The sequence below is a fragment of the Mus caroli genome, unplaced genomic scaffold (genome assembly GCF_978045245.1).
Source record: "Mus caroli unplaced genomic scaffold, Mus_caroli_1 scaffold_7, whole genome shotgun sequence".
Taxonomy (NCBI): domain Eukaryota; kingdom Metazoa; phylum Chordata; class Mammalia; order Rodentia; family Muridae; genus Mus; species Mus caroli.
The window spans coordinates 27,257,776-27,282,656 of NW_028227262.1; the positions used below are offsets into that span (position 1 = coordinate 27,257,776).

General features: G+C 50.3%; 1 protein-coding gene across 2 annotated transcripts; it reads right to left on the minus strand.

The window, feature by feature from the left end:
• Positions 1-841: 841 nt before the first annotated feature.
• Slc6a12 (solute carrier family 6 member 12) lies at positions 842-23,486 on the minus strand. Of its 2 annotated transcripts, none has more exons than XM_085839981.1 (15): positions 23,456-23,486; positions 19,032-19,261; positions 14,567-14,701; positions 13,115-13,255; positions 12,260-12,347; positions 11,209-11,341; positions 9,579-9,713; positions 7,906-8,009; positions 7,463-7,587; positions 6,197-6,309; positions 5,642-5,779; positions 4,777-4,879; positions 3,379-3,479; positions 2,868-3,038; positions 842-1,381 (listed from the first exon to the last, which is right to left on the minus strand). In XM_085839981.1, exons 2-15 carry the CDS (start codon positions 19,243-19,245, stop codon positions 1,238-1,240), a joined length of 1,845 nt encoding a protein of 614 aa, XP_085696107.1. In that variant the 5' UTR covers positions 19,246-19,261; positions 23,456-23,486; the 3' UTR covers positions 842-1,237. The 2 variants fall into 2 exon arrangements, with proteins under 2 accessions (XP_085696107.1, XP_085696106.1); XM_085839980.1 differs by lacking the exon at positions 23,456-23,486 and adding an exon at positions 19,585-19,962.
• Between the last annotated feature and the right edge of the window lie 1,395 nt (positions 23,487-24,881).

The window sequence follows — 24,881 nt, forward strand, 5'->3', positions numbered from 1 at the left end:
GGCTTATTGCTCTAACCACTGGATACTGACTCTGGATGATGTTTATCTAGGCATTCTTCCTTGGGAGTAGGGCTCTGTGCCCAGGACAGTGTCTTCAGAACCCTACTCCCTCCCCTCCCTTCTCTTTTGAAGGCCCACCACGAACTCACCTGCATCCTGCTTTCCTGGAACCCTCAGAAGCCAGAGGCTATGTGTTGTATGTTAGCAAGTGGGAAGGAATGGTTGGGAAGGGACCAGACAAAAAAGAGGATAAGAAAAAGAGGGAAGTGTGTGTGTGTCTGTGTGTGTGTATTTGTGTGTGTGTGTGTGTGTGAGTGTGTGTGTGTCTATGTCTGTGTGTGTGTGCATTGTGTATTTGTGTGTGTGAGAGTGTGTGTGTGTGTGAGTGTATGTGTGTGTGTGTGTGTGTATGTGTGAGAGATAGAGAGAGAGAGAAAGAGAGAGGGAGAGGAGGAGAGACAGAGAAAAAGGGAGGGAGAGGGGGAGGGGGAGAGAGAGGGAAAGAGGGAGAAAGGAGAAGAAGAAGAAGAAGAAGAAGAAGAAGAAGAAGAAGAAGAAGAAGAAGAAGAAGAAGAAGAAGAAGAAGAAGAAGAAGAAGAAGAAGAAGAAGAAGAGAAGAGGAGGAGGAGGAGGAGGAGGAGAAGGAGGAGAGGAAATCTCCTGCTTCCAGTCCTACCACCCAGGAAAAGAACATGGAGAGCTCAGAGAAGTCTGATAGGTAGAGGCTAGAAGGGAACTTAACAAGGTATGTCCCCAGTCCCGAGCACCTGCATGAGGTGACCTCCCACCCACAAAAGAGCTGAAGTGGAGTGAGACAAGGAAAAGACACACGACACACATGTCACAGCAGGAGATCCATGCAGGCTTGTTAGCTGCTGCAGGGGTGAGGCTGGAGGCTCACACGCCTCAGCTGAGAGCAGCAAGTTCAAGGAAGGTCTAGGGCTCTGACAGGCTGTGTGACCTTGAAAATATCACTTTGCCTGTCTGGTTCTTAGTTTTTTTTAATCCAAAAAGTCAGGATTTTGAGTTCAAACCACTTGGCAGACTCAGCTTCCTAGAGATCACTTGGAAAGGACTGAGAGGTGACAAGCTGTTCCAGCTGAACAGAAGAGTGGCTCCCAGAAGACTGGCAGGGGTGTCCTGAGAGGTCACAGCAGGGTGGAGCAGAGGTTACCCCTGGGAGGAGCTAGCCTTGACCAGGTTCCTGGCTCTGGAGTCACCTGGCCTCTGGCACTTCCTACAAATGAGTCTCCTTCTCCCAGGCAATGAGTTCTTGTTTGGCTGGAGAGGATGAACAGTTTTGAGCAGAGGAGCCATCCTGTGGTGGGCGCCGCCCTGGCTGGGGCAGACTGGGGTCTGGTGTGATGAGTCTTCGAAGGCGCTAAGGGTGAGAAAGGCAGGGAGTGAGTAAGCTCTGGAGTGGGCAGGGGCATACTCTCTGTGAGTGTGTCACTGGGGTGGGCAGTGGGATGCTCTCTGTGGGTGTGTCACTGGGGTGGGCAGTGGGATGCTCTCTGTGGGTGTGTCACTGGGGTGGACAGGGGGATGCTCTCTGTGGGTGTGTCACTGGGGTGGACAGGGGGGATGCTCTCTGTGGGTGTGTCACTGGGGTGGGCAGTGGGATGCTCTCTGTGGGTGTGTCACTGGGGTGGACAGGGGGAATGCTCTCTGTGGGTGTGTCACTGGGGTGGACAGGGGGATGCTCTCTGTGGGTGTGTCACTGGGGTGGACAGGGGGATGCTCTCTGTGGGTGTATCACTGGGGTGGGCAGGGGGATGCTCTCTGTGGGTATGTCACTGGGGTGGGCAGTGGGATGCTCTCTGTGGGTGTGTCCCCAGAAACAAAGTCAGACACTCAGGGCCAAACTCGGGGTTGGTGAGATAAGAGCAAACAAGGAGAGGGAATTAAGAGAAGAAATGAACTGAACTCAGTTCTGACTAGAACAACCTAGATGATCTCAGGCAACTTGCCTAACTCCTCCAGCCCTCTGTCCCCTTACTCTCCTCATCTGTAAAATGGAGGTAACGAGACACTTTATGAGACAGTTCATGGCACAGGGCAAGGTATAAAGAAGTGTTGCGATTCTCCTTACTACCCTTCTAATTACTATTGTCATATGCCCCTTTAAGGATTTCCCAGTTATCTGTAGAGGGAAGAGATGCTACTACATCTTTTTTTTTTTTTTTTTTTGGTGTGTCAACCCCACCCCTTTTGGCCTTGAATGTAGCTGTGGTGGTGGGCATTGGGAATCTTGACAACCTCACAATGACCACATGAAAACAAGGACATGACATGCTCAGGTTGAAGGTATGAGGACATGGGAAGACAGGGCCCCAGTGGTCTTTCTGCAGCCAAACCAAATGCTGGCAGCTCTCATTTCTGACCTTCCTGCTACATACGAATTCAAGAAGCCCATTTGCTTGAACCACTGTATATCGGCTCTCTGTTACTATCTGACCTCGACAGACAAAATTAATGTCTTTATGGGTCATTGGCAATGGCTTCTTCCAGGAAGGCATGCCTCAAGCTACATGGGCACCATCTGCTGTGCCCCAACTGGGCACAAGAAGCCAGGAGCCAGGGTGCACTTGGCAGTTTTCCCAAGCCAGAATGTGTGTGCCTTTAACCTCCTGAATCTGGGCCCTGTTTGGTCCATGTTTTCCCTTAACCATTAAGCGGTTTGCCTTCGAAGTGAGCCTGCTTCCAGATTCTATGAACCTAGGATTCCAGAGGCTGGTTTTTAAAGGCCTTAAAGATCTCCATACGACCCCAGGGCTTTCTTATGTGGGGAGTTGATGTGATCCTGCCCCTAAGACTCCCTCAAGGACCTCTTTCACTGGGTCCCCTCCACCTCCATGGCCACCTACCTTCTTGAAGGAGCCCTGGGTCTTCAGGAAGGTGATGATGATAAAGAGTGGGACACAGGCCATGGAGGAGAAAGCCAAGAACCATCCAATGGAGTATCCCCAAGAAGGATACATGTAGACATTGTTGTATTTGAGAGGTGTGTACTTGCTCAAGGAGAAGAAGAAAGTGGCCTAAAAGAGAGAGGGGCGGGGTGAGACAGGAGCCACAGAGTCCCTCCCCTGGCAACACCAAGAGCTAAGGACAGAGGCGCACCCAACCACACTGAAAGGCATCTGAGGTATGATGGGTCTGTTGAGCCATCAGTCACAGGGACTGAGGCAGATGGCAAGCATGGGCTTAAGGAGCTCAAGAAGAGGAAGAGGCCTGTGAGGAGTAAGGAGGACTGTGAGAGAGGGCCGAGGCAGAATGTTCAGTAGAACAGGGAGAGTGAGGGACCAGCCCCTGCTCTTAGGCTGGAAAGAGCCCTCAGATACAGACAAGAGGGAGTTGTGGCAATGGGTAGGTGCATACCAGGCAAAGGCCAGGAGTCAGGAAGAGCCAGGAGATCTTCACCAAGGGCCATGGCCGATAGCCAATCATGTCCTCCACGTTGTCATAGAAACGGTCAGCCCCTGAGCCAGCAGAGTGAGAGAAAAGGTGAGAGCCAGAAGTGAAGGCTTCTTGGCCTTGGGGAAGACTCCCACTCCTCCCCCAGGCCCAGCTGTGATAGAAAGGGTAACACACACCACACAGTGGAAGAGTGCAGCCCAGCCTCCCAGTCACAGAGGAGCAGCAGCCGTGCTGGCAAAAGCTACTTCCCACAGGCTGCTGAAACAACTTCTGCTGCCCTGTCTAAGGGTGAATAGTGTCTGTCCTATACATACACAGGAGTATACGGGCCTAAAGGGCCAGTCCCAGCAAATCTTTACTGACCCATACTGCGGAAGGGAGAAAAGCCAGAAAAGTACCAGGAATAGAGAGCAAGCAGTGCTCCTGATGCCAGGGCTGTGAATTCTTCACACTGAGCACTGCCAGGTTGGGTTGCATCTAGTGAAGGCACTGACTGGCTTGGCTTATGTCGACGTTTGTTCATACTGGCCCTCTTTCAGGCAGAGCCAATCTCCTCAGATGTGAAGAACCATTCACCGGTGGCCACAACTGGGGAATTCCTCTAACCCAGGCTCACTGCCTTCCCAATGACCACTGACACTTGAAGGCCAACCCTCAAAGGGCCACAGCTTTGACTTCTAAAGGCCTCAAGCTCTGAGACCAATATTGCCAGGAGGAATGTCTGCCTCCTTGATTGAGTATATTCGAGCCTTTGAGAACAAGAGTTCCAGGAGAGTCAGACAGATATTTCATGCTTAGGGAGGGAAGAGGAGCCAGCTCCATGAGCAGGAAAGGACACCATAGGAACACCAGGGTTGTGATGCTAAGTATGACAATGGCTTAGACATTGTGGCACTGGGATTGCAGCTTAGTGATCTTAGTGTTGAGAGGCCTAGGCCATCCCTTGAAGTCCAAGCACGACAGAATTCACCTCCCTGCAAAAAAGCCACGTGTAACAATAACAGCAGGGAAGCTGTTTTGAAGGCATGAGGACTGCCCATGGAGCCTTCAATGTTCAACAACGCCGGCACAAGTGGCTTGGCTGTAGGAAATGCAGTGAAGGAATCTGAGGATGGGTATGGGGGTCGGGGGGGATGTCAGGCCAAAGGCCCTAAAGGTCCCCTCTGACTGGAATTTCGCAGATGGAAGATGCCTGTTTTGTCCTTGACTTAAGTCTAAGAGAGACATCGAGCCTCCAGGTACGTCTGACAATCCTAGAAAAAAGGAATCAGGCCGTTCTGACCAAGACACCCAAACTGGACAGAGCCTGGCCTCATCAGTCCTGGGGCATCTTCTTCCATAGCCACCTGCCCCACTCACCATACACCCAGCCGATGCAGATCACCTCAAACAGGGAGAGGAAGAGCAGGCATATGCCGCTGGAGGCATAGTAGTCAAAGAGCTGGAAGATATACATCCCGCCCTGCGGAGGAGGAGGAGGGGGCTGAGCTAGGGTGGGGCTAGCACCTGCTTTCATAGCGAGGTGTATTGCCCTGCCCTGCCCTGCCCTGCCCTGCTCATAAGAGAGATTTTACAGTTACCAGGAGTCTGTTCAGCCTGGTTCTGCCCTCAGGAACTACCATCAGCCTCAGGACAATAATTTCTAATACCCGAGAGGTGCTGGGGGTACAGACTTATGGTAGTGTATTGTTGCCCAATATCCCATCTTGGTGGAACTGGTACCCCTCTCTACATTCCTTTTGGGTTGTGGCAGTCCTCTCCAATATTGTAAGCCTGGGGAAGGGTCTTAGCCTGACATCTGTCAAACTCAAGAGAAAACCTGATTGGCTGACTGGGGAAAGGTACCAGGAGCAGAAACAGCCTTCCTTGCTCTCACAGAGGAAAGTCTGCCTGGAGCCAAGTCACCTGAGGAAAGGGGGATGGGGACACAGAAAGGAATGTACCCGGTGATGTTACAAGTAGATTCATGCATTTCACAGAAGTCAAATAGCTCCAGACACCGCTGTCACCTAACCCCATTCAGTCCCCTTGGTGCTTAGGGTGTGTGTGTGTGTGTGTGTGTGTGTGTGTGTGTGTGTGTGTGTGTCTATGTGACGTTACCAACACTTAGATCTCAGTGAGTGGGACCTTAAACCTCACCATGACAGGGGCACAGAGGGTATAAGCCCTTGGGCAGGAGGAGAGAATGGTTCTAAGAATCAGCAGCCTCACGCTGTCTTCTCACCTCGGTGACCAAAAGGAGCCCCATCAAGTAGCACACAACGGAGACAGCAAGGATCAGCAGCTCCCGCCGGCCACTCTTTCGGAGCTGCTGAGGGAACATATCCATGGAAGCGGTCACCAGGCACTCCATACAGACGAACTGTGGACCAATAGAGTGGAGAGACTCAGCTGTGCAGCCAGGGCATGGGGCTTGCCCTGCACTGCCCCTACAAGGCCCTACTGTGCATCACCCTATGTGCCTCTGTTGATGTCAGGGAACAGAGGCAGTGGTAAGCCAGCCCTGCCCTCAGCTACAACTTCATATCAAGGAATCCCAGTAGTGAAGGTTGGAAGAGGGAGGTTCTGCACCCCGGAGCTAGGAAGAATGGGTTTGGACCATGAGGCTGGGGATGAGCATCTGAGCATTGTGGGAGGTCTTTCACAGCAGGGGCTCTGGAGGAGGCCTGGGACCAGTCATCAGAACACCAGGCTAAAGACTTGAACCATAGTGAGGCCTCTGACCCATAGTCAGGGAAAAGGTACATGAAGAAAGGTGCCACCAAGAAGGGTGCCATACCTGGCTGTCCAACCCTAGGAACAGGAGCATGATGAAGAAGAGGCAGGACCACAGCTGGGACAAAGGCATCATGGTGACAGCTTTGGGGAAGGCAATGAAGGCCAGCCCAGGACCTGCCGGGCACACAACGCAGCTGGGTGGGCTCCAGACCACTCACTACCTGGAGAGGAGCCTTCTCCTTAGCCCCATGTGCACCCAGGAGTGTGTGGGGACATCTGTGTGCATCTTGACATGCCTGTAAATGCCATGAGGGTTTGTGAGGGTCTGTGTGCTGTTAGCATCTATGTGTGTCTGTGAGTTCCTGTGCATGTGCATCTATGTGTGTCTGTGAGTTCCTATACATGTGCATCTATGTGTGTCTGTGAGTTCCTATGCATGTGCATCTATGTGTGTGCCTCTATGTATGTCTGTGATTGTCCGAGAGCATTTGAGATCTTCTGTGAATGTTTGCAGCTGTGAGCATCTGTCTATAAGTGTCTCTGTGTCTGTGAACATCTGTAGGGTCTATGAGATTCTGTGCATGTCAGCATCTGTCCTGAACTTATATGAGGATCTGTGTGCATCTGTGAACACCTGTGAATGTGGATTTCTGTGATTTTTATGTGCTTCTATTTGTCAGAGTGTCTGTGTGTGTGTGTATGTGTGTGTATGAATTTATACATAGGATTCTTTGTAAATGACTTACTATATCCATGAGCTTTTGTGAGCATCTGTGTGTGCTGGTGAACATTTGAGGTGGACTTCCATGATCTTCTATGTGTATCTCTGTGTATCTGTGAACATCTGTGTGTGGGTGTTGAGCACTTTTGAGTGTCCATATGAGTATATGTTTGTGAGCACTTATGTGTGTGCCTATGTGTGCATCTAGTGGATCTGTAAGCCTCTGTGCGTAGGCATGTGGGTGGAGCTGTTCTAAGGAAACGAGATCAACTCTATGCTCTTCTTTGGGACACTTGTGCATGCGAGCGTGTGTGCACACACACTCTCTCTCTCTCTCTCTCTCTCTCTCTCTCTCTCTCTCTCTCTCTCTCATCTGATTCTCTCCTTCCCTCTCTCCCTTCTTCTGCTTATGTCTCTTCTCCTTTCCTTTCTTCTCTCTCACACTTCTAAAAGCTTTGCTTCTGCCACACAACCCCCGCTCCCAACCCCGAGCTTAAAAAGGTCCCTAGCTCTGGTTTGGGGAAATCTTTCCTCTCTTCAGGAGGGGTCTGTTCTGCAACCCTCCTTCCCCGGAGTCTCAAGCATCATGTGAAGAGTGTCCCTTACCTGACTCAGCCACTTCCGAAATGGGTATTCCCTGCTCCTGAGACATGAAGCCCAGGATGGAGAAGACAACAAACCCAGCCACGAAGCTGGTAGCGCTGTTCAGGAAGCAGAGGGCGATGGAGTCCCTGTGGGGATAAGTGAGGTCAGAGATGGGGAAGAAGAGAGAAAGGAGAAGAAAAAAGGGCAACCCAAGAAGGTGAGATCGAAAGACAGACGGTAAAGGAGGAAGAAGGGGACAAGAAACGGAAAGACACGGAAGAAAGATGGGGGGAGCAGGGAGTGTGATATGGCACAGGCAACACAAACAAACACCAGATGTCAGGGCAAGAGAAGACCAGCAAAGTAGGGGAAAGAAGCTGAGTCTTGGAAAGGTGTCCACATGAGCCCTGCTCAGCTCCCGCAGAGGCAGGGTTACCCTCCCCCGCCACACCAGCAGATCTCACCTGTAGCAGTTGTTGTGGTACTTGTTGTAGCTGCCCAGGGCTGTCAGGCACCCCTGGCAGATGGCAAAGGAGAAGAAGATCTGGGTGCCCGCATCCATCCACACCTACATGAGGCCCAAGAAAGTGGGTAGAGGCCACCAGGGCCTTGAGCTGTGCCTAGCAGAGCGTAACTCCTCCCTTACAGCACAGTCCACCTCTTCATGTTCCGCACAACATCTTGCCTGCATCCTACCACCCGGTAACTTGTCCCCTTTCTCTGAAGCCACCATCCCATAGGCAGGTCCTGTTTCTGGTTTGGCTCTGTGGGTACTCAGGAAGCAGCAAGTGCCTGCGGACTATTCCATTCGCAGGTGGCATCTACAGACCCAGGTAGAGTGAAGAGTGCCTGGCACGCGTTCAGCCAGTGTGGCTCTATGACACTTTATGAACTGTGACTTGGTACACAGGCTGCCTCCGAAAAATATAAAAAAATCCACCAAGGCTTCTTGGTGGGATCAAAAAACAAAAAACAAACAAAAATGCTCAGGCAAGCCTTAGAGGAAGAAATGCAAATCGCTGATACATTCATGAGGACACGCCCAGCCCCACCCCTTGGTGAACAATAAAACAAAGTATAAAGTGCTACTGTTGAGTCTACAAAGTTACTGAAGAGTAAAAGACATTCTAACTGGGGCTGGGGTATTAGTAGTGGCCTGAGGAGCTAAGCTCAATCCCTAGAAGAAGCAGGTTAAAAAGCCAGGCATGGTGATATGCACTTGTAAAAGCCCAGTGCAGCTCCCTGGAGCTCCCTGGCTGGGTTGTCTCCTCTAAGTCCCAGGCTGGTGAGAGATACACTGGAGATGGGGGAGGGGGAGGGAGAGGGGGGTTAACCAACCCTCAGATGAGTAGTATTCAGAAAAAATAAATGTTGTACCTGTCCTAACAAGGACTGACTGACTTTTTACTTAGCACTGTTCCCTGTGTGGACACAATAGAACAACTATTTGTTTAAAAAAAAAAAAAAACTGATAGTGTGGCACTATAAGCAATCTAGAGATGATTGTGTGTGTGTGTGTGTGTGTGTGTGTGTGTGTGTGTGTGTGTGTGGTAGGAAGAGCTTTGGTCAGGCACAAAGACTACACCATTTCTAAAGAGAGACCTGAGAGTCTGGGTACGATGTCATGACAATCACCCCCAGATACCGATAGACATCACCTCAGTGTCCATGGCTGGGCCTCAGGGTTCAGCGGGGCAGAGAAATGGTTCATTTTCTCCATTGTGCTAGCCCCGGCACTAGGCAGTATGTAGCTATTAAGAGGCCCTCTGGGTTTTTTGTTGAATAAATTAAGTTTGGCGGGAATATTATACAGGCACTGAGATGACATTTAAAGATGCATTTAATAGCATGGAAAAGTGCATGATATAATTTACGTCAAACAGGTCTGTTTCTCTAAATGAAATTACCTCCGTTGTGTTAATATATGCACACCACTTGGGGGTGGTGAGACTAATATGGTAATGGCGGTGGTGGGATTTCAAGATACCTCCATCCACGTTTCAAACATTTCTTCCCCAGTTCTTCTCCAGCTAACCTCTATTTCTCTTAAATCAAAGGAAAAGCAATAGAAGCCTTTGAAAGTTCAGTATAGTGGAGGAGGACATGTATCCATCAACAACACCCTTGTGGTGCCCACCTGGGGGTCCTTGAGGCGGAGCAAGTCTGGCTTCAGGTAGAAGACGATGCCCTGGTAGGCTCCAGGAAGGGTAACACCCCGGATCAGGAGAATAATCAGCATCAGGTAGGGAAAAGTGGCTGTGAAGTAAACAACCTGGAAGGCAAGCAGGCAAAAATCACTTCTGACACGGGTACGCAGAGGCAGCGGGGAGCCAGGGAGTCTCCAGTGGTCATCCTGCCCTGCCTCTGCCCGTCCCCAGGCAGAACAGATCTCACCACAACCATCAGGGGACCTCTGTCCTCTGACTTCATACAGTCAGCTGATGGCGAGCATATGAAACTTTCCACACCTCCCTTTACACATTCCAGCGGGTCTTACTCCCCAGCAGAGTGTGATACACATCAGCAGGGAGGGGAAGAAGGGAGCGTGCAAGTGGGGGAAGAAAGAGGAAGAAGCTCTCAGCCCACAACGTTTCAAAGAGGACTTTAAATCCAGAACCTGGTCCCTTCCATCCACCACCCTGGGTGCCTTCCCCAAACCCCCCGAGAGTGGGTGCCTCTCCAGGAAGGTGGCCAGGTTTGCTGGCAATCTGTGGGCCATCCAGATTGTACTTTTCCAGACTATGATTGGGGCAGTAGCAGCAGCCTGGGAGCATCCTGGAGACTGAAAAGGGACACCAGGCTATGTCCCTCTGGGTACCACCACTAACTGACGACGTTCTTATCTTTACTGTTGTTGCCTCTTTAAGCCATAACCAAGGGATGAAGGAGTGTCACCACTGAGTTGTGAAATGTCCCTGGCAGGCAGTGTCCCTAGGAACACTTAGTTCCTAGCTAGTGGTGCTGTGCTGGGAAGTTGTGGGGCTTTTGGAGAAGGATGGAGATTGTTTCAACCTAGTTCTGCTTCCCATCCAAACTCTCTGGCTCCTGGTCACCATCATGTAATGACCAGCAGCTTCAAGTTTCTACCACCAAGTCATAACCCACACTCCCCCCCCCCATGATGTCACTCCCTGAAATCCTATGCTGAAATCAACCTCTCCTCTCTTAAGGCGCTCAGTCAGAACTCAGTACCTGCTAATCTTGTCTTTGAGAAGTAGGAGATATGGGTCCTCCAGACTAGAAATGAAGCCCAGGTCTGAAATCTCACTACAGAGCAAGCCCAGTGATGCTCATCTTGGCTTAAACCCCTTCACTGATTGGCACTTAACCCCAAAGATGGTTCTGTTTGCTAATTTGTATGGGAACTCTTCTTCGTGTCTCATTTAAATACAACAGGCATGTCATAAGAATATGTGACCCTGTCGTACATAATGGAGACAGATACACAGATGCACACATGCATAGGAGAGTAGGAAACACCCGCCCCCCATATTGCTAATGGCTTGGAAACCAATGAGTTCTCAAAGTGGGACTCTTATAGTTTATTTTACTCTAAATATAACTTAAACAGGTCTTTTGAAATCTGTTGGAGGATAGGGGGCGTCTCCCCTCGTTTTGAGCCAAATCCCCATGTTCCTAAAACTTGCCTGCTCTTACATAAATATATATCTCTCCCAAACTGTTCTTTCTGCTCTCCTGGGGGGCTTCTTTAAAGTATCCCTGGGGACTCCGAATGTAAGTACTCACAAAGAGCCAGGATCCCTTACCTTGCCTGTAGACTTGACCCCCTTCCAGATGCAGAAGTAGCAGATAATCCAGGCAAGCAGGAGGCACAAGGCCAGCTCCCAACGCAGGGACCCCAGGTCGTGGATGCCCGATGTAATACCCAAAACCCGTCTCCTAAGGGATTGGGAAAAATAAGTAACCAGTTGAAAGCCCATAGGGAACAATCTGCCTGTCACCAAGTCCCCTGATTCAGAGATGACCCAACAGATGACACTCTCCAGGGCTGTCCCATCCCTGCCCTCCCCAGCCTCTCCATGGTCATGCCATGTTCCCACCTGTGGTCTGAGTGTCCCTGGCTGTTAGAAGACCAAACCATTGTAATCCCACAGAGGGGGACTGGATAGACACATGCTTGACACAGGACCAGAGGGAGGTAATGGAAGCATGCTACAATCTAAAGATGAGGGTGGAGATGTGTTTGCCTAGGAGAAAGCTCAGAATAACCCAGAATGGGTAGGGGAGAGGGCACGGGTAGACAGGAGAGTGTTGAACCAGTGCAGCAAGAATTGGTGTGAGGACACAGGTAGACCACAAGGGAAGCAGGTAGGAGACATGGCTGTGGGGGTGGGGTGTGCATCGTCATGCAGGAGAGTAAATGATGAGCACGTCTGTGTGGTGCAAACACGAGTCAATGTCAAGCTACCAAATGGGTACCAGGGAACAGCCAGTAGCCAGAAGATAATAAAGCTGTTTTCTATGACTCTGTGGATAGAGGTCCGGGGTGTGTGGGTGCAGCTGGAGTATGGGGACGGCACAGGAGGACGGCCATGAGAGTGAGCAGATGCAGATGAGAAAATGCAAGCAGATATGGGAAGGCTTGGGATAACTATGAAGGAATAGGTAGATTCTATCAAGGCTGAACGTGAAGGTTCCCTTATCCCTAAGTGATATCTGTCCAGTGGGCAGAGGTAGCAATAAGAAGGATGCAGAGTCTGAGGCATGCACCACTGATGTTCAAGTTTGTGCAATCCAGACATCCAGGCTCCCTGCTCTTAGGGCCCCTGGCATATGGCAACCAGGCCCAGAACCTACTCCCAGAATTCCATGACAGGTGAGGTAAAGTTCTCAGAAGAGCTCACTCCTCTGGCCGATGAGTGATTCAGAAAGTCCACGCAGTGCTCTGTAGGGGACAGGGTTGGGAATGTGTATCCATTAGGGATCAGATGAGGAAAGATGCCTTTTCACTACCCTCTCACCTGTCATCCAGACATTCCCACCAGTTCTAGGCATAAGAGATTCCTCAGGGGCCAGGATACTGGTGGGACCAGCTCCTCTTCCCTGTATAGCCTGTGTCCCCTACACTTGTTCCTAGTGAGTCTGACCAGGGCTATAAATATGCTAAAGTCCTCCAGAACAGGATGGATGGCAGACAGGTGATATCCACATGGGCAGCTCCCATCAATATCTTGTCTCTGGCCTGCCCACTGTGCCACGCTGGTTTTTCATCCTACAGACAGAGAACCTAGACCCTGTGCTGCACTGAACTTCCCCCATACTGTTCTCAAGATGGACTCATTGTTCTCTCATTACTCTGTAGTTACTGTACTGTTTTTCTCCACCCGTCTTTGATTCATCTACTTCTACCCCAGCCAAGTCAGACAGTGTCGGGGGCCTATCTGCCCTTACCCAGTTTTGACAGCATTTGACATGTGAGAGGTGCCCAGGAACATTTGCTAAATGGAGGCATGTTGTGGTTGCATAACAGCCCCATTGCTTCTGACAGTGGCTGCTCTGTAAGCCACACAGAAGGGTCAGCCAGGAGGACTTCATGAAAGCACAGCCCACACCAGTTCAGCTCTAAGGCAAGGTCTGTGAGGCACTCTGTCACCAGCCACCACAGACCAACCTCCTGAGCCAGGCCCAGTAGCGGGGCTGACACACAGATACCTGTGTTCCACGAGTTGGTGCAGGTTGTCCAGGGAAGTTCCCAGGTGAAGGAGCTGAACAGGTAGAAGAGAGCCCAGGCAAGGATGATAATGTAGTAGATGTTCAAATAAGACTCAATGACCACAGAGGCCATGCCAATGCCTATGGGAGCAGAGGGGATGGGGGACGGGGGGTTCAAAGAGATCTGCATAAGCAAAGAAGAATTTCACGGAGGGTCCGCCAGTCACATGTGCCCCCACACCAACGTTCATATCATCTTCTCAGGGATACGTTCATCATCTTACACATGCTCCACTTGCAGTGCTAACATCTCCTTCTCCCCTCACCCTCTGGGTCTATCTCTGCCCCCCCCCAATCTCTAGCTCTCCTGCCTTCACTCTCTCTATTCTTCTGTCGCCATCATACATTGCTTGCAAACTGAAAAGTGGCAAAGCAAGGAGGAGCAGGGCATGCTTGGCAAGAGCATTGGAAGCCACTGGGGCTGTGGCAAGAACTTGGTCTCCTCGGTAGAGATAAAATGTAGGAATTCTCACAGTTACCTTAGCTACAGTACTCTGCTGGGCTGTAGCCCCATTAGACATCTCCCTGATAGTATAAGAAGCCAACTGAGGCCCCAAGAGGTGTAGATTGCAACCAGCCTTGCCCTTCCCCAATCCTTGGTCAGGTAGTCAGGGTAACCAGTTCTCATCAGGTACGCTCAATTTGGTTCCTTTCTGGACAAATAACCCAGGCAGCCTGGTCCCTGATGGTCCTTTAGAGGCTGCATCTGAGGTGTAAGGGATGTCTAAGAGCCAAGGAAGCTCTTGAGCCTTCTGTTGCAGGCCCAGAACTGGCTAAGCCACTAAGGAAAGCTGGTCAAAGGTACCCCAGGGGCTTGTTTCCACTCCACAGATCTACAGAGAAGAGTAAGCTGTCCCTAAAAGATTCGAGAAGAAAAGAGCTCAGGGGGCCCTGATTTAAACTCTCACTAAATGGCCCTGCTTTCTTTATTTGTGAAATGAGGTCAAGGGAGTGACAGAGGCCTGGGTGATGCAATGCACAAAAAGTGCACACATGAACACTGACACAGCCGGGCTCCACAGATGCTGGCTGTCACCATCAGCAGCATTCCTGTACCTGTGAGGGTTTTTGAAGCCTGTGTGAGTCATGATATAGAGTCAGAGGCATCGCTGACCTTGGGTCAGGTGAAGGTTAAGGTTCAGGTTCTTGACTGCACCTCCCCAGCCATATCTAATTTGGTACCTATAATTCTATTCTCTTGACACGTCCTTCTCCCTGGGCGTCTAAATTTTAGCCTCAAGAGTCTGACTTCACATAGCACAGGACAGGAGAGCTCGGCAAGGGAGTCTGCATAGACACCAAGCCTAGGACAGGAAAGCAAGAACACTGGCAATGAGTGGAGGTGGGCAGGACGGTAGGTCCAAGGGCAGAAACAGGGAGGACGCCACTCACCTTGGAGGAGGGGACAGATCTTCCTCCAAGCAGTCACACTCCCCTGGCTGCTATACTGGCCCAGTGCCACCTCCAGGAAGAACACCGGGATGCCACAACTGAAGAAGAAGATGAAGTAGGGGATGAAGAAAGCTCCTGAGAGGGAAAGAAAGGCAGAGTCTGAACCACCTGCTGCTTCCAGACTTTGAACTCCAGCATCTCTACCCTCAACCTCCTTTCTCACCATGCCCAAGACCTACAGTGTGTCCCGCACATGCTGTCAGGGGTGCCCAGTAGAAGATCCTGACATGACCCCCCCCACCCCAATAAGTCCGGCAAAGTCTTTGGAGGAAAAGAAATGACTCTGGAGATGGGAGCTCGAATAAACCAGAACTATTTACTGTGCTTTACAAACCAAATCATGTTATTAGTCTTGAAAGAAGAACATGTGTTCTGCATAATTTGATATGCTTATTAGACTATCAAGATGGCTACGTGTTAGAAACAAACAGACAGAGCCAGCTTCCGAGCATTCTTTTCTCACCAATCATTTTCAGAGGGTTTTCCCCAATCCCTGGGGCTGTCTGGTCTGCCTGCCCTGCAGCAAACCCTACAGGAACCTGCAGAGCTGCTGAGGTACTATCTTGACCCAGAGGTCCCTCCCAGGGAGAGGAGTCTCGGTTCTACTGCAACTTAGCACTTGGTTGGTGTTTTCTATGTGGGAGCCTCTTCTAAGCTTCCCCAGGGTCGAACCCTTACAAGTCAACCTTCCACTGGGGAGATACTGTTCTCACTCCCCTTTACAGATAAAGAAACTGAGGCCAGGTTGAAAACACAAGAACAAAGGTCTAGATGAAGAAACAAACACCATATCAGGTATCCTGACCCCGAGGCTTCACTCCTGACCATTACATATGGCTACGTCATAGTGACTCTGAAGTCATCACTCCCACTAAGGAGGAAAACCAGCACAAAGGGGAAGAAAGCACAGAGTATTAATATCCTTCCAGAAGCCTCCCTGCCTGCCTCCCTCCCTCCATCTATCCCCATCTGTACTGGCCGGGTTTTGTGTGTCAACTTGACACAAGCTGGAGTTATCACAGAGAAAGGACCCTGCCTTGAGGAAATGTCTCCATGAGATCCAGCTGTAAGGCAGTTTCTCAATTAGTGATCAAGGGGGAGAGGGCCCTTGGTTGTGGGTGGTGCCATACCTGGGTTCTATAAGAAAGCAGGCTGAGCAAGCCAGGGGAAGCAAGCCAGTAAGGAACATCCCTCCAATGGCCTCTGCATCAGCTCCTGCCTCCAAGTTCCTGCTCTGTGTGAGTTCCAGTCCTGACTTCCTTTAGTGAAGAACAGCACTGTATAGGCTGAATAAACCCTTTCCTCCCCAACTTGCTTCTTGGTCATGATGTTTTGTGCAGCAACACAAACCCTGACTGAGACACCATCTTTTGTGATTTGATATAGGATGACATCCCAGGGCTTCATGCACACAGCAGGTAAGTGTTCGACCATGGAACTTCAGAACCCACTTGGTTCCGTTTTGTTAGATAAGGTCTCACTGTGCTGTCCATCTGGCCCCTGTGATGCTCCTGCCTCAGTGACCCACGTACTGGAATACAGGCCCTCTCTCTGGATTTCTTGTAAGCACACACATTTCTTCTTCACAAAAATTACAATATGTGATTCAGCCACTATTTTTAAATTCATATCACAAACCTCTTCATGTCGATAAATACGTGACACTATTTCAGCACCTGTAGAATGCTCTAGTGTGGAGGATAGTATTTTGTTAGTATTTTGACACTGGACTTTTAGTTTTGTGTTTAGTTTTTTGCTGTGGTAGGAAAAAAAAAAAAACGCTTGCATCCTAACATACTTTTCCAGTTTTGCTCCTCCGTACAAATTTCGTTAGGTATAATTGCTGAGGAAATCCACTTTTCTTGGTATATATGTGCATGTTAAAGTATATACTATGTAAGGATATACATTTTTCATAAGTGGACGCTCCCATAGCAGTAAAGTGTTCCGGGTGCTGTGCCTCCGCCTCCAAAGCTTTATCATCATCCTAAACTGAAACTCTGTATGCATTAAACATGAGCTCTCCCTCTTCCGCCCCTGTGACGACCTGCTGCTTTCTGTCTCTATGGACTGCCTTCTGTGGACGCCTCACATGGAATACGTGAATGGAACCCTGGCGTTTATCCTGTCGTATTCATTTCATTGATCGTATCTCCACATTCACTCATGCCTCAGCATGTATCATAACTCCCTTTTAAAGACTAGCTAATGAGGCCGGAGAGAGATGGCTCAGCTGTTAAAAGATGCGTTGCTCTCGCAGAGGACCTGGGATCAGTTCTCAGCACGCACATGGCAGATCACGACCATCCATAAGTTCATTTCCAGGGATTCAACACCCTCTCCTGACCTCCATGTGTCCCAGGCACAGAGGTGGTGCATATACATACATGCAGGCAAAACAGTCACTCATGTAAAATAAAGATAAATTTAAAAGAAAAACTGTAAATAAATAAAGACTAACTAACGCTCCTTGTGCACAGATTCCACACTTTGATGGAGGGCCCTTCACAGGAAGTCCGTGGGGGCACATAGCTCACAGGCCCTTCCCACCAGGTGCAGGAGTATCTTTCCTGTGCCCCTAATGTGGGTTTTCATCCCACAAAAGATGCAGAGTCCTGGACACCCAGAGATAGGCTTTCCTTGGGCCCTCTGGGACTGGATGGAGGCTGGTTCTGAGTATGATATAGGAGACCCTTGGCACACGGCGCTCTGCTGAACTTCCGGAACATCAGCGCTGCAAATGTCCTCGTTTCACTGGCCTGATCTAATCCTAACCTGGCCACAGCCTCGGGGTGTACATCCAGCTGTGTACACAAGCAGCCCGACAGTGTCCATGGGGACCCTAGCCACTGTGGATTCAGCTTGAGGTCATTTTATACTCTCCCTTCCTGTACTCCAATCTACCTTTAGCCAAGGGCCTGGCCACTGGCTCTTCCCTGAACCTCAGAGTCAGCAATACAACTTGCAGGAGGCTCAGTCTGGGATGAGGCATTTCTCAAGGACGCTTAAGTTAAGTTACTCTCCTCTCTCACACCCAGAGATGACCTCATACTAATTCATTATTATTTTTTTTTTCTGCTCTTTCGAAAGGCCATTCTCTCTGCAGGGCTATGTTTATTAACCAGTCATCAAGGAATCTGTCTACATATTTTAATGAAGGATGAGCTTCCATCAAGTAGGGCCTGTGGTCAGAGGAGGGCAAGTCCTGTTATCACAAGGAGTTAGAACAATTCTAGCCTAAAGCAAAACAGTGACATTTGGGTTCATCTTTGACATCATGTTCTCATAGAAATCTGTTCCCGGCTTGATAAGGAAAGGACTAATCGCTGGTCCTTCTTATTATTTTTTAACCCCCCCCCAAAAAAAAACCAGTGACTCCAAGGTGGGACCCCAGACCTCATTTACTCCTCATGTTAAAGAGGAGAGAAACAGGTGGCTGCGAAAGCCCACCTGCCCAGTCATAGTCAGCCCCTGGTATCCCTGGGAGAACACTTCCAGAATCATTTTGATGCCAAAACCCACAGCGTTCAAGCTGCTCATATAAAAAAAGGACAGTCCTAGATACAGGACCCAGCCACAACTTCCAGCTCACGTTAAGATGTTAGACTGTCCTGTCAAGGGAGCCATCTGGAAAGGCTGTATTTCCCTTAACGCAGAGGCAACTTTTCTAAAAGAATATTTTTGATCCACAAGAGGCTGCCTCTGTCAATGCCAGACCCGTGTCAGAGGGTTGCACACACCTGCTAGCTATTTATCAGGTTAAATATAAATCAGTTTAGAAGGCTTTTCTAAACACTGATAATCTCTACGTGTGTTTCCTCTTCCTGGAACAGCCACTTGTGCAAGAAGAACCCCCTTCCAGACCCAAGAAGGAATCCCACCAGTCCCAGGGGATCCATCCCTCTCCCACACTCTTCATGTCTGCCTACAGAGATGCTGCCCTGGAGACCCTCTCCCTTTCCTCTCTGTCACTCAACTCATCACAGTGACATGGCACATGTGTTTCCTGCCTGTCACCTGCAGCCTTCATCAGGGTGCAGCACACAGACCAAGTCCTGGCTTGCAGGTAGAGCAGAGCCTTGGCTCATGAGAGGCCTGCAGTCATGAGAGCTGAATGAATGAATCAATGAATGAACCCCACTAGCTGTTATCATCCATGGGGAGTGATGCAGAAGCTAAAAACCCAGGCTGCATGCTTCTGCTCACTGTCTCCCTTAAATCTCACCTCGTCCTGGATATTATATCACCCCCAATTCAGAAGGAGGGACGCTGAAGGCTAGAAATGGAGGTGGAGACTTCCAGATTCATGGCTGTGCCCCCTTCCATTTGACCACACTTCCAGGGAAGGGGTAGCTCAGCCGGTAGGTACAGGACTTCCCACCACATCACCTGAACATGAACTCACCACCTCCATTCTTGTAGCAGAGATAGGGAAACCTCCAGACGTTGCCTAAGCCAATGATCTCCCCAGCCACTGACAGCACAAACTCCATCTTGTTGGTCCATTGGCCTCGATCCTTCACCTGGTCCTTGCCTTTCTGGTCCATCATCTCTCCTTCCTCAGGGACCCAAGAGACCACAGGATAGCCATCTTCATGGACTGCAACCTTCCTGTCCATACTGGATAGGGAGGCCCTGTAAGGTAAGGCAGGACTGTGAGAGGCAGAAACCTGGTGAGGGAAGAAAAGGACTGTTACACACATACATACACATACATTCACACACACACACAAACATACACACACACACATAAACACACACACATACTCATACACACACACACTCACACATACTCATACTCACACAGACATACACTCATGCACACACACACAGAAACACACATTCACACAATACTGACACACACCCACACAATACTCACACACACACTCACACACCCTGCACACCCATCTCCCTCCACCCTGACTTATCCCGCCCAGGCCTTCCTGTTGGCATATTACCTTTCTTCCCAAGCTCTTGATGACATTTCTATCTAAAGTGACACTCTGCTCTGAGTTATGAGGCTGAGCCAACCGGAAGCAGATCTCAGCTTGCCAAGTCTTCGGCAGACAAAGCAATAGATAGAGCAGGTTTTCAGGGGTCAGAGACTTGCCCAGCACCACCCAGGGGTAGAGCTGTGATTAAAACCCCATTATAGCTCGGCTCCCTTTTGATCTTTATAGCTGGCCACCACTCCAGCTGGCTCTTCTGTCTAGATCTTCAGTACGCTGTGAATAACAGCAACTCGGCCTCTGGCCTCCAGACCAGAGGCTGCCAGAGCTGCTGGGTTAAAGGGCAGGTGTGGCCGAGGTGGCTCACGGACCTTTCCTGAGCAATTGTGATCGATGGAGGCCTGGTAAACATGGGAGCTGGCTCAATGTGGTCTCTGATTGGGAGGGAGGGAGAAGGTGTGGTCTCTAAGTAAGGCCAGCCGAGGACAAGATTGGCATCAGCTCCAGCTGCAGGCTTTCAAGGGAGGCCATTTCTATGTCTATCTGTCCCAAGAAACATAGTAGATCCTGGAGCCAGGAGGGGTCACTTGGATGGTGGTCATTTCAAGATGACCTCAAGATACCGAATGCCCGTCTCTTACAAGAACAGCCTGGCAGGGGCTGCCCACTGTGGCTGTTGCCATTCCCTTCCCCCTGCCCTCTAAAATGTACAGCCCTCCCCCAAACTTCCATGGGCCACTGTCCCTTCTGTTTTCTGTCCCTTTTGTCTGTCACTCGCCAGGAGGTCTATTGTATCTGGAACCCACGCTAGCTTTCTCCTCTTTGCCTCTGTACAGCTGGTCATCTTGATGCTACTTCAAGCCTTCCTCCCAGGGAAATGCCAAGAAGGGGGTGCCTAGACCTTCGGGGAAGCTCTGTCCATTGGTCCTCACCTCCAGGGACACTCAGGGAATCAAATGACCAGGCCTAGCATGTACCCTATACTCCTCCAGGACACAAGGGAGTCTTTTTATGAAGGAAGACTCTATGTTTATTTGTTGGTCCTTTTAACCCAGGCAACAGCCCAAGCCTGGGTCCGTTAGAAAGGCGTGGGCAGGAACCAGCTACAGTTGTGGAAAATTTTTGAAGGTGATTTGGAGGGTGCAGGCTATCCCAGGAATGAAAAAGCACGGCAGGGTGAGGTTCTGGTACTGGGATATTTTCAGTTTCTCACTGCCAGCTCTGGGCAGGAAAAACATAAGGAGACACATAAGCTGGTGCAAACTCCAGGCTCCAGTCTCTCGGACACAAGGGAGAAAGACGAGGCATGGAGGAAGGCTCCAGACTGCATTAACAAAGCCAGGGGAGCAGTCAGTGAGGCCCGAACCCAGACGGAATCTGTTGGCACCCTGAAGAGTGACCCCTGAATCACGTCCAGATGATAAATGACAAACAAATAAAGACCTAATGAATGAGCTGGAAACACTGTTGCAAAAGCACCAGACAGGAAGTCAAGTTCACTCAGACTTGCTAATTACAACAAGGAAAGGTCAACTTTCGAGTCATCGCGGGACTAAAGACACGGGGTTTTTAATATCCGCTATCAAATCCCATCCTAACAGTCTCTGAAGTACCGAGTACTGTTAGGCCTACGTTATAGATGAGGAAGCGAGGCTCAGGGATGGGGAGCAACACCTGACCCACAGCGCATGCTCAGTGCTCAGTGGATCTTCAAAGGCTGAACCCAAAGAGCAGCTAGTAGGAAGGGCTCTTGCTTTGTGACTTAGGCAAATGATCCCTGAGCTTTAAATCTCCTAGAGAGAATGACCCTGTCTCCAGTGGGTAGCGGCAGAAGGGGAGAATAAAGGCAAAGAGATGTGAAAAAGACCATATAGGTTGCCTTTGCTTGCTAAGCCATGGGATAGCGGGCTCGGCAAGCACCACCCACCCACGAGGAAGCCTGAGGGAACCTGCAGAAGACAAACCTTCCACTCTCCCCACCACTCGCAGCCATTGCAAGATGAACAGAGCGAGAGGGGATGATCTGGTGGGGAAAGGAGTATATGAGCGATGCATGATGGGAAAGATGAGGGGGGAAGGGTCAGAGGAGCACACCCAGAACCCTGTCCAGGCTTGAGACTGGGTTTATCAAGGAAGAGAAGGAAGAACAGGACCTGAGATAGTGAATAGCCATAGGCCATTTTATAATTTTCTATAAATAAATATAATAAGTATATTTATACAAATTATATTTCTATTTACATAAATATATCAATATGTAAATATTATTGATAATGTTGATGTGTTATTATTATATAAGTTTATATAAATATATAATGAAAATAAGAATAAATATAAATATAATTTTCTATAAATAAAAGATTGGGCCTCGGGAGATGGATCAGCCGTTAAGAGCACTGGCTGCACTTTTAGAGGATCCAGGTTCCACTCTCAGCAGCCACACAGTGATCCATAAATGCCTCTAACTTCAGTCCCAGGAGACTCCTCTTCCGGCTCCCTCAGTCGCCAGACATGTAGTGTGCACAGACACACACAAAACATTCATACACATAAAAATAAACAAATAAAAAGTCTTTAAAATGTTTTCGAGAGGAAGACTGGAACCACAGCATAAAAACAAAGGCAGGCAAAAGGAGAGATGGCTCAGAGCCACGGTGAGCAGGGGGGAGAGAGGGCTGAAACCACAGCACTGGACAGCTATGTTAGACTCGGGGAAGAAATGTCCAGGAGAACGTTAGCCGTACAAACACGCTGCACAGGGCCCCTTTTCTCTCTATTCTTCTTATGGGTCAGTATAGTGAATATCATCTGCGTGAGAACTCCAGATCTCAGAATCAAGGCAGGACAGTAAAGTTCCAGCTCAGCCCAGCTCCGAACCAACAGCAAAAAAATTCAAAAACACAGCCTCTGCCCCCAGGGTGCCCCCCCCAGTCTGTTTGCTAGGAATGATTCTGTGACAGCAAGGACAACTCGTTCCCCTTCGCAAGCTCTGTTACCTCCACAGCCACAGATCTCCTCTGCAGGCTGTCCACCCGCTTTGCCAGGCTGAGCAAGGGGAAGGGGAGGGACTTCACCATACTTGGGTGCCCTTGAGCCAATCCTGGGTTCTGTCTTCAAAGGACCAGCAAGTACAGTCTTAACTCTCTCCTCAGGAGCTGGGCAGATTAGATGGAAGCCCACTCTGGTTCTAGGAGACACCTCCAGAAACCCTCCCCGCCCCACATACTGCTAGAGTTCAGCCCAGGCACCACTGATCCCTTCCCTGAACGAAAGAGACCCAGCCCCACTTCAGCCCATACCCACATACCAGCACCCACCCCTGAACACACCGGTGCCATTCCGTCACGTCCCTCTGCACACACATACCTGTGTGCATGGCCCCAAAGCCTGGCTGCTCGTAGCCCTTCACACCTGGTAGGCAGCTGCCCTCCACAGTGGCAGCCCACATCTCCAGCTCCCTCTCCTCAGACCCAGTCCCACCCAAGCTGGTGCCCTGCTTTCTGCTCTAGCCCTAGCTGACCAAGAGGCAGGCGCCCCCAACCTGTGACCGTTAGTTCCAGATCCATCCACTCACCCTTCCTAGCTCTGAAAACTGACTGCCCTCCCCTGGCAGGCAGATGGCCCGCCTCCTCGGGGCCAGTTCCCCATCTGTGGACTCTCCTTACTTACTGGGGCTTGTCCCTGAGCAATTTCATTATGTGGCTAGTGAGGGTGGCATCAGACTCGCTGTGGCCTCAGGGGACCGCAGCTCCCTGCTTCCTGCCCAGACACACAGTTCTGCTGGGTCTTGCCTCTGCCCTGAGCCTCAGCTCTCCAGACTCAGGGGTACAGAGGCTATGATAACCAGACTGCGCGCTCTGCGCATGCTCTTCCCACTCACCTGGTCTCTCAGTCCAGCTAGAACTCCTGCTCCAGAATGAGTAAGCGTCTCCAGACCTGGAAGAGGAATTCTCACCTTCCTTACTCCTGCTCCTCCCCCCGCCCCCCCCCCACAGCCCCACCCAGTGGTCCTGAGATGGATGGCCTGACCAGGGAAGGGGGGCTGTAGAAAGTGAAGGGACAAAATACCACAAGCAACAAGAGATTGAGAAGTCTATAAGCCTAGATTACACCATCCACCCTCAGGGAACGAAGCCTTGTGACCCTTTCTTTCTGTCCCCTCAGGCCCCCTCACTCCTGACTAGTGTCTTCCCAGTGGGCACTGTCCAGAAGAAGCCCCCAGAACCTTGTTGAACAGCTGCCTCAGGCAGCCCTACCTCCATGACCTCTCTCCTCCTGCTCCTGGCCCTTCGCCTTTATCCTCACCTCCACCCCAACTACCGGCTCCTTCTTAGGCAAGGTACAGCCCCTCTTACCAGAGCAGTGGGATGGGAGCCACCAACTTTCAGGCTGGACACTGAGGACCTTGGGAGGGGAGCTGGCCTCAGTGACGAGGGCATGGGAGGAGGGTGAATCACACACTGGAGTTTTCCACCAAGTACCTGCCCTCTGTGGCTCTCCAGTAAAGCTCAAGACCTTCCCAGCCACTGCCTTCTCCTTGGGATTTTCCTAGAGAAGTCTCCAGAGCCTGCATATCCCAGGAAGGCAAATGCAAATAGGATCCAGGGTTCAGCCCACCCACCTGACCCTTATCATGGCCTCTCAGCCAAGGAAGACTCTGAGCCTCAGTTTCCCACTTTGGAAAGGTGGATAATGGGTGCTTTTCAAGGTTGCTGTGGAGGGTTAAAGTCAACATGGCTGTGCCGGGAAATCACAGGTTCTTAAGGACAGTTGTCAGAATTTGTTGCAGGCTCCAGTGGGGGTTCTGGGATCCAGATACTCGGATTCTACCCAGCACAGCGCCACAAACCAAAGACTCCTCTGGAACAGCCTGGCGGCTGTCAAGTGTGCACACCCATGGGGAATGTGTGTGCCCTCAGCAATGATGGGAGGATTTTTCCAAAACAGGGTTCTCTGGGCAAGTCTTCACAGCATGGATACGAAAAAGCCTGTGGCCTCTGGAAACATCAAGATGTTTCTTCAGTGCCGGGTGGGATGGAAACAGGGGAAGTTGTGGGGAGAAAGGGAAATTTCCCTTTGCGTGGACTTCCCCTTTATCTGCTAAAAAACGTCTTAACAGTGGAGGGTGTGAAGTGAGATTGGCAGTCTGTAATTTTCCATCGGCACCCCACTCACCATCCCTCAGGTCCCCCCGGCCTCTGTTGCCCATCAAGGAAAACCAGAATGAGTCTGGCTCTCCACGCCTTTACCAGCTGGGGACCAGCTCTGGAGGGAAAAGAGTCATGGTCTGCCGCAAGCTACCCACT

What these genes read in the sequence shown, in the direction of transcription:
- Slc6a12 (XM_085839980.1), bottom strand. Translation starts at nt 19,610, where the DNA reads ATGTCATCAAGAGCTTGGGAAGAAAG. An exon ending in TCCGCCTCAAGGACCCCCAG is followed by an intron (nt 8,010 to 9,578) that starts GTGGGCACCACA and finishes GGCCTCATGTAG; the next exon opens with GTGTGGATGGATGCGGGCAC. An exon ending in CTGCATCGGCTGGGTGTATG is followed by an intron (nt 3,480 to 4,776) that starts GTGAGTGGGGCA and finishes CTGCTGGCTCAG; the next exon opens with GGGCTGACCGTTTCTATGAC.